This window comes from Brassica oleracea, chromosome C6, assembly GCF_000695525.1.
Source record: "Brassica oleracea var. oleracea cultivar TO1000 chromosome C6, BOL, whole genome shotgun sequence".
NCBI classification, from domain to species: Eukaryota; Viridiplantae; Streptophyta; class Magnoliopsida; order Brassicales; family Brassicaceae; genus Brassica; species Brassica oleracea.
The window spans coordinates 8,837,527-8,847,420 of NC_027753.1; the positions used below are offsets into that span (position 1 = coordinate 8,837,527).

At 33.7% G+C, this 9,894-nt stretch overlaps 1 protein-coding gene across 1 annotated transcript; it reads right to left on the minus strand.

The window, feature by feature from the left end:
* Positions 1-7,010: 7,010 nt before the first annotated feature.
* LOC106299651 lies at positions 7,011-7,837 on the minus strand. The gene is made up of 3 exons (XM_013735710.1): positions 7,718-7,837; positions 7,545-7,637; positions 7,011-7,336 (listed from the first exon to the last, which is right to left on the minus strand). The coding sequence occupies exons 1-3, from the start codon at positions 7,824-7,826 to the stop codon at positions 7,158-7,160; spliced, it is 381 nt and encodes a 126-aa protein (XP_013591164.1). The 5' UTR covers positions 7,827-7,837; the 3' UTR covers positions 7,011-7,157.
* Positions 7,838-9,894: the final 2,057 nt, after the last annotated feature.

The window sequence follows — 9,894 nt, forward strand, 5'->3', positions numbered from 1 at the left end:
ATATAAGGCGGCTCGGCCGACCAATAAATAAATTAAATTACTAGTAAATAATATAGGCGGTATTCCGACCATTATAACATGATATAAATAATAGTAGAGGCGGTATACCGACCATTATAACAGGGTATAAATGATACAAATAAATTTTACCGAATCGCAGAGTGTTCGTGCTGATAACGTGTTATAAAAAGAACTGGAATTTTATTGTATCGCGGGAATTTAAATAAAGGGAAAATTTATACCCGTAGAATTAATAACACTGATAGAAAGAGTGTATTAGAGAGTGATGAGAAGAGTGAATGATAATTTATAAACGATCGAATCGATCGTTTATATAGAAGTAGAATTTACTGTGCAAATAGTGCAGCGGGCCCCACATCTTTTATATTTTTCAACGTTTTCGGCGCTGTCTCTATATGACTTTCATAACATTTACATCATTATGAAATGATTTTTATCTTTTTTTTTTACATGATTATCTTTTTACCCGAATAAAAACGACACAAGCCACTGTCGTTTCTTCTTCTGTCCAACCGCATCATCGAGCCATCATTTGCCATTAAGTTTTCACTCTGCCCTTCAACTTCGTACCGGCAAATAAATCCGGGTAAAAAGCATTTAATGATCGGATACTCCCACCGGCAAATTACCCACTACTAATTACATAATTATTGGTCAAAAGATTTTCATTTTTTTTTCATGAGAAACCGATGGTCCAAATTGAGATATAATGCATTTTTATGATTACATCTCTAAGATATTGTGTATATTCACACACACACATGCATCAACTATGTTTACAGAATGCATGTACAGTATTCTCTTTGACGGTTTCAGTATACATAGACAGAGAGGTGTTGGTTATAACTTATGAGTATGACTTGAAAACCGAATTGACCAGCTTTTCAATATATAAAACCAAATCTGTGCCGACTACAGAATCTAGTGTTGAGCAAAAAATCATCTAAAACTGTGTATGCACTCGGATTTGTTGTATACAGATCATATACTATAGTACATTTCTAAATTCGCCCTTGTGAATATTCAGACCTGATAGTAACGTTTGCAGAAATTTTATAAAACTCTAGAAAAAATGTGTATAACTAGGCAACAAAGATGGCCAAACAACAAAACAAAACACCTAAAAGTAAATATACTTTGATTAACTTAAAAATTGGGATATCCAAGAGGAAAAAGATAAAAGAAAGATTTGGATAATTGGATGTGATGGAGAGAATCCAAGGATGGAGAGCAACTTGACATTGTGACAAAGAAGATGGCGAAATCTCCCTTCTGCAGTGCAGTGCTGAATAAAAGTCCTTTTGAATACATTACAAAGTTCATAAATAAATAAAACCAAAAAAAAACAAGGAAATATCACTTTCTTCACAGAATGACAGCCATAGTAATAATATCTAATACCATTCCAAAGCCCCAAATATTCTTCAGTTATTGGACGTTTTTGCTACCCTTGCACTCTGTACTTACATTTCATACAATTTTTTTTTTTTTTTTGAAACACTACATTTCATACAAATACTACACATTTTATAAACCAAAGTTTGGTTTAAGCTTAAAAATTAATACGCTTATCAGTACATCGTCTTTACTACAAACCTAATATATACACGTCGACATAGGTATATAACTGGATAAACAACTGGTCAAGGTACAATTAGAATCGATGAAGATTTTTTATATTGTATATAACTTGTTTCAGCATTATAAACGAAGAAATATTACACTTGCAAATACAATACGTTTTAACCATATAGCATGTACTTTTTCAGAAATAAATTTAAAATGGGAAGAATTTGTATTCTCAAAGACTTGTTTGTGAATATGGAAAAGCAAATCTCACAAGTCTTTGAGAATACAAATTAAGGTCGGCCGGTCTAACTATGTTAGAAAGAAAAAAAATGCAAACTCTCGCTCAAATAATTGCGTGGTATGGAGTCCTCTAGAAAGTAAATTTGTGTATCAATAATTTCGATAATGATTTTTAGTCATAACTCAAAGTCTCAAACTATCATGTTTGGGCTTTTGGAGCTAGCTTTGAGAACAAGCCTGACAAGTCTCTTTAACCCATGGAGTCAACTCTTTGACTTTCTTTTCCTTCTGACCTTTGAAAGTTATTGAACTTCCCGTGAATTGTTTTGCTACAGTCGATGAACATTTCTTATAAAAAGTTTAAACACATAATGCACCAATCACCAGCGATCACGTGTTTCCTTATTCACGATTAGCAATGTAGCACGCGCGTATTGACGGAGGATATGGATTAGCAAGTCAAAGCTGCATCGAAACAAATAATTACTCCAGTTCCGTACATTAGAGTTAGAGGTTGGAATGTGTCGTGGTACCTGTTGAGTAACTATTCTTCAGCCGAGAGATTGGCCCTATTGATGTGATGGGATAATGGGGCCACTCAAAGGAGACCCCACAATTGGAAACAAAGAATGTAAATTTCATGTTTTAACTTTTGGTTAAATCAAACAAGTAGCCCGTTAGTATTTTGGGTCTTTGTACTTGGGTTTCGGCCGTTGGGCTTGGTCCGTTCTTTTTATTAAAACAAAATTTGATGGAAAAAAAAAATCAAACAAGTATAAAAAATTGAAAGGATAGCTATAAACACACCATAAAAGTATTCAAACATTCGAAACAATGTTACACGTGAATTACTCATACTAACAATAATTATACCCAAAACCACGAGAATATTAAAGAACAAAAAAATTCAGGGACATTCAGTGTCAGAGAGATTTAACAACACCAATTAGTTTAAGTTTAGGATAAAGATAAGATAAAGGTAATACTTCCGCCCTAAGCGCGGACCGACCGACCACTAATATCATATAAAATCATCAATTAGTAATAACATAAGTGTATTTAGTCTAACACATAAAAAAAATTAAATGAACTCATTTATTATTCTCTCGTAATCTTTTATATAATTAATCTAATAATAAATTCCATGATTATATGATAGATTATTCATACATGTTTACACATGAAGTGATCATTACCACATATAGTTTTATTAATAGTATAAATTTTTCAATGGTTTAGTTATATTTAATATAAGTTGTATTCGAGAATCCTCTCGTGTATAACATTTTTTTTTTCATTTTTACGTGAATTTGAAACTAAAAACCTTAATGTCAACTATTCAACTATGAAACATTAATTTAATTAGTTACATGCAATCAGTTATTAAGATTTGATCTTACATTCTTATATATGAACTAAGTGATTAATTTTATCACTAAAAATATTAAATGGATCTAAACGGGTTGGAAATTTAAATGGAATTAGTTAAAAAAAACTAGTTTAAATAAAATGTGTTTATTTACTTTACAAATTGTAACAATGCATATGATACATTTTATTGAATTTTCAAAAATGTAAAATATTTTGCGCTTTAAATCAGGTAGTTTAGGTTGTTTGGAAAAGAATATAATAGAATAGTCGTTTGATGTCAAAAAAGGTTGTTTGGAAAGAAAATATATGATAAATAATTAACTATTAATTATTTGAATAAAATAACATTTGAGTCATTAATTTATTTTTTGCATAATTTGGTTTATAAATTGCATTTTTAAGATATTTGGTTATTTGGAAATTAAATATAATTAATATTTGTAGGTATATAATTTGTATTTAAAAATTTTAAGTACTCATTTGATTCTCAGTTTGGTTTCTATATTTCGGTTCCAAAGATATATGATATGCTCGGTTATTGATGAAATTCAGCTTAATTTTGTTTTTTTTTTTCATTTTGGTACGATTGAGTGCACCCGGGTAAATGTACCCAAACCTATATATTATCTTATATGCCTCATGAAAACCTTATATTCCTTGAGGAGATTCTACCACGTGAAAACGCTCTTTAATGGAACTTTAGCTTTAGCTGGTCATGACCAAGAAACCACTGGTTTCGCTTGGTGGGCCGGGAATGCCCGACTTATCAATTTATCTGGTAAACTATTGGGAGCTCATGTAGCCCATGCCAGATTAATCGTATTCCGAGCCGGAGCAATGAACTTATTTGAAGTGGATAAGTTATATAAGAAGAATTTATTTAATTTCAAAAATAAATCTGCGTTTTCTAAGCGCGGATCAAAATCTAGTAAGTAGGTAAATATCCTCAAAATGATTACCACACTGTGGTACAACCTAGACCGGGAATGCTCCTGAAGGAGTGGATGTGTTGGTCCAAGCTTATCATTCTTAACTTTTGGTGATTAGCACTTTTCCCTTGTAATTAGTAGTCCGGTTTAGATTCTATCACTGCTGGATGTAAGGTCTTCGTCTCATGTGGTCGATTTAGGTGGTTAAGAGGTGGCTCTATCTGAGTCGTAGGAAGAGTTCATCTCATCGGGTGAAATGGGCAACGAACAACAAATAAACAATCTCTCATGTTTGATTAATTTCGGGTCCAATCAAGTGATCTTACGCGATACTAGGTTAGTTCGTTTGTCCTAGTGGTTCAATCTCCTGAGAAGTTTAAAATCATGTGTAACTCCAAAAGTTTAAAATCATGTGTAACTCCAAAAGTTTAAAATCATGTGTAACTCCAAAAGTTTAAAATCATGTGTAACTCCAAAAGTTTAAAATCATGTGTAACTCCAAAAGTTTAAAATCATGTGTAACTCCAAAAGTTTAAAATCATGTGTAACTCCAAAAGTTTAAAATCATGTGTAACTCCAAAAGTTTAAAATCATGTGTAACTCCAAAAGTTTAAAATCATGTGTAACTCCAAAAGTTTAAAATCATGTGTAACTCCAAAAGTTTAAAATCATGTGTAACTCCAAAAGTTTAAAATCATGTGTAACTCCAAAAGTTGGTGAATGAAAGTTGATGATGAGTTAAAAAAAAAAGCAGAGTTTAGGATACACTAGAGTGAGTCCCTCAATCTTGCATAGAGACCCAAAGAAGGTTCCTAAAAGTTATTGTTTAACCGCCTGAAAAAGCCAAATGAACACGAACAAAACAAGACACCGAGAGACTTGAACTGGAATTTTATAAACATGCAGCAAAATAATGAGTGTCAAAATCTCAAAAGAAACACTCAAAAGTAATTCAAGTTCTCGAGTTCTCCAGATGAAGCCGATAGTGAATGAATTGTTTGAAAGATCGTGTCTTTGAAGCTTCTCCAACCTCTTAAACGTTTCAGGAACTGGACCAGAGATTGCATTGTTTTGCAACAGCCTACACCACGAACCTTAAGTTCATCAAAGAACAATTGAAAAGACTAAGGAACAAGAATGAAACATAGCAAGAATAGTATATAACTTACAGTTTGTAGATAAGTGAGGTCTCCGAGGCAAGGAGACAATGTACCAGACAAGCTTTGGCTAGGAAGTCCTATGTTTCATACAAAGGCAGATCTAGAATTTTTTTTTTGAGTGGGGGCATAAAGAAATAAAAATTAATAAGAATTTATTTTAATAATTTTACGTAGTTGTTTTAAAAAATATTTTAGTAAGGATAAAAATTTTAAAAACATAAACTAAATAGTTAACTAAAAGAATATTTAGTGTTTCAATAAAAATAATGAACCTCTAGCAAAATGCAATGATAAAAAAAATTGGGACTATTTGTTAAAAATAAAACTTATTTGAATGAAAAGAGTTGATGTATTAAAAAGAGGAAGGGAGGAAAAAAAATATAGCACGTGGACAGAAGAATAAATGAAGAAACAAACAAAAAACCGTGCGAAGGGGCTGTTTCGAACCTTGGTTGACTGTGGTCAAAGGTGAGTTTCAGCCAATTAAGCCATAAGATCGATTGCAAGTCTGGCAAAAATAAAGGTAGTTGTAGAGTTTACTGGGGGCAGCTCGTTGTCTTTCCTAGATCCGCCCCTTTTATATATATAGAGTTTACTGAGTGCGCACTGGGTTTCGGTTAGAAGCTGTAGGAACCGCTGCAATCAGGGTTTGAGGGCGCCCTTCTCTCGGTTGCTCGCGGCAACTAATCGGTTTCTCATCTAGTTCTCGGGTTGTAAGGTCCGAGCCCGTCTCGCTTTTATTCTGTTTAACCGCTTGCGTTGTGTTGCTCTTGGTCCGTTCCATTGTTGTTGTCTGTAGTTGTTTGTTGTTTCTTTATTTTCCGCTACTAGTTTCTTTTTGTAAAGTCTGTCAAAAATTTAAAATTGGTATAATATTTTACATTTTACCAAAAAAAAAAAAAAAAAAGACATAACTCTCAAATGTCTATTTGGTTTCTTTGACTTGTGTACTAGAGAAAAGAGAAGAATTGCAGTGCAGAGATATAGCCATCAGGAAGTGACCACTATTCCCAGCTATATGGATTAACTGAATTCACATCCCAGTTCTCCAGAACATTGTGGCCTTGTGGGGATCGTTCAATTCATTCTTTATAGCCAACAAATCCGTCACTGCTCATTTCAGACCAGAAAAGGAAAAAAGGAGAAAATTCAGATTGAGATAACTAAAGTCTGTTAGTAAAGTTGACATTTCACTTTTTACAACGTTTAATGCCTAAACAGTTTCCGTCAACAATAGGTAAGTGTCATTTTTTTTTGTGACAAAACAACCTATCGGCAAAATTTTACAAGTGAAACAACAAGACGTTTAAAAAAAAAAAGTTTGAAATGTGAGAACCATCATCGATAATTAACTCACAAAAACAAATCTGTAGTTCTAAAATTTAGGACTTGATTTTGAACAAGCATCATCATTGTTGTTCCTTAGTCATTATGAACAATCTTCTCAACCCATTATCCTCTCCTCTGTTTCACAATCAACGTAGATGAAACTTACATGATTTTACCATCAAAAGAGAGTGGTATTTTAACCAAAGAAAAAAACAGAGCATTTTATCAGAACACCATCCGTTAACTAGTTTATTGGAAATTCTGTTGTATGCGAAAAAACATAGCATCGTAAGGGTATAACATGATAATACAATTCACGTCGTTGGAAATGCGCAGTTATTAATAGAATAAACATAGGTACTGCTGAGTGCTATATATTTATTTTCGGGAAATGACTTGATAATAATAAAAGCCATTATTTAAAAAGTCTAAAACATGAAAGATTAGAAAAAGCCCATACGTTTTAATACATGCCCTGAGAAATGGGTCCAAAATTTATTGAAAACAGTTAAAAGAAGCCCAGAAAAGGCCCATGTAATCACTTTCCGCCTCCGCCTCCGCGGTTGGCCGATTCGGTGGCTTGGTCAATGGCCATTTGAATCACTTCCTCAAGTAAGTCTAGAGCCATAGGATCTTCGCGCGCAGCCTCCAGGATCATCGGATCAACCTCGACAGCCGCATACCTCCTCGACGGATCCGTAGCGATGCGGGCCGAAACTGCACAAAAAAAAGAAACAATAAAAAAGCGAGACATATCAACAGCACACCACACTCTCTCAAAACAACTTTTATTATCTCTAATGGCGTTATCCGACGCCGTTAACAAGATTCTAGCGACGAGGTGTACGGTTTGGTCTGCGGTCAGAGCTTCAGCGCATGATTCAACCACGATGATCTAGAGAGAGAGAGTGAGAGAGTTACTTACCGTCAGCTGGAACGACAGCGAAGAGAGCGAGCACCGGAACTGGAGCGACGACTGGTGCGATGACTGGAGCGACGACCGCCGGAGCGACGTCCGCTGCACAAAAAGAGAGAGAGAGAGAGATTAGTTGCCTAGAGAGAGAGAGAAGAAAGAGAGAGAGAGATTTCCGGCGATACCTTCTTCCACCGGAGTTGGAGCGGCAGTGATCACCACCGGATCTTCCTCCTTAGTTTCTTCAACTTTCTTGTCTACTGCATCATCACGTTCATCGATCATCTTCTTCATTCTCTCTTCTTTTTTTTTCTTTCAGAGTAAACCGTTTTAGCAGAGGTGTGTGTACCTTCTTCTTTCTTTTTATAAGGGAAAGGCACGTGTGAATGATTTTTCTTTTAATTTTTAAAACAAAAACACCAAAATTAGAAGAAAAAAAAAGTGCCTAACCGCCTCCCTCTCCAACTCACGCGTTTGGTTGTTTGCTCAGTGCACGCGCTCAAGGTCACACATTAGAGAATACCACCAGATCATAAAAGACAAAAATCCAAATGAAAAATAAAATACAATGCTGAATATAAAGACGATATTGATAACATTTTTTAAACAACCATAAAATCGAATATAATATATATTTTCTTACCTTTTAAATTTGTTATGTTATTACGATATGACTTAAGCAAAGTCATAATCCAATGACAATGATGGATCATGCACAACTCGTATTTATTTTGCAGGTTTTTTCTGTTACTATTTTAATTTTAGCTTACTTTATGTGACTAAATTGTACTACATAGTTTTCATTTTACATTTTTAACGGTTAGAACCAAAAAGAAACTATTGTCAAGGGACCAGATTTAATTTGCCTATTTCCATGGCCCAGATCAATATTTCATTTTGGGCTGTATAAAAAGATCGTCATGCTAGCTCATACTCTCTACTTTGCAATGGCGACTGTAGCAACCCTCTTTGCAAATATGAGAAAATAATTCTTTAAAGAAAATAATATATTTATTTATTTATTTGAAAAGATATTCTTTGTACTCTTAAATTTTCGTCGTTTTGTTTCGTCGCAAACCCGATGCACACAGAACCAACAAATATAGCTTTTTGGTATTATTACGTATTCGACGGTCTTACGTCACTTTACTACATATTTGATCTCAAGAAACTGTACATATTAACACGTTATTATTCTTTCTTTCTTTTTCTTTTGGTGCAAACGTTATTATTATTTTGGTAAAATATTGCCGTAATATTTTTTCAAATATAACAAAATTTTCATACTCGACTGAACAATAATAAGTCTAGCTAGAAACACCTGGGTAAAATTTTTCATGACAGTTTAGAGAAGTAGACAAAAGCGTCTATTAATACATGACATTTATTAATTAATAAATGTGATTTCACTTCTTCTTTATCATTCCCAAAATTAAATCTGAGGGAATTCACACAGAAAAAAAACACAATTATACAAAGAAACACTAAATTGCATAAAATTAGAAGAAAAAAAAGGTTTTAAATATCGTTATCATATTAAAAAAAAAAAGGAGAGTTTCATTTCTTGCATGTCACGTATACAGACATGATTACAAATTCATGTTATCTGCTTTAATCTTACCCGTTCATATAATCAACGATCAACATTTATTCTGCAAGGAGAGGCAACAGATTGTGCAAGATTTTGCTTAACCGCTTTGGCTCTCTCTCTCCCCTCTCACGCGTTTCACTGGTCGTTTACATGCACGCGCTCAAGGAGCTTATTTATTTGATGTGTGGGCCCCATTATCAAAGAATTATTAAAAACTTTTGAAAGATCACATACAACAACAAACGTATCACGTATCACGTATGCAGATATGAAGTTATAAATTCTACTTATTTCTTACTTGCGTTGTTGGATAATTCCAATTAACTTGAGGAGCAAGTTAATTCATTAAAGTGGAGTTTGATGGATTAAGGAAAAAAGAAAACATATCGAGCTTAGGAATGTTTCCATATTATTATTAGGAAAAGATGTAGCTTCGCTCTTAGGAAAAGATTTAGCTTCTTCCTATATAAAGAGTTCTCATGGAGAGATGTTCCATCAAGAGAAACACATTGAAAGATTTAGTTTTGAGAGAGTTTCTAAATCTAATAAGAAGAGAAGTTCTTATAATCTTTGTGTTTGTGCAACTTTAATTGGTATCAGAGCTCCAGGTTTTGAAGGTCGTTTACAAGAGGAGTTGTAACTTCGATCAAAACATGGGAGACGATTCTCAAGCACGTGATAAAGGTCTTGAGATGAAGAAGGACATACGATGTCCGATGCTAACATCGACCAACTACACCGTATGGTCTATGCAAATGAAAGTGATTCTTC

Coding starts and splice junctions, on each gene's coding strand:
- LOC106299651 (XM_013735710.1), bottom strand. CDS start 7,826: ATGAAGAAGATGATCGATGAACGTGATGATGCAGTAGACAAGAAAGTT. Junction 7,638..7,717: donor TCCAACTCCGGTGGAAGAAG/GTATCGCCGGAA, acceptor CTTTTTGTGCAG/CGGACGTCGCTCCGGCGGTC. Junction 7,337..7,544: donor CGCTGTCGTTCCAGCTGACG/GTAAGTAACTCT, acceptor TTTTTTGTGCAG/TTTCGGCCCGCATCGCTACG.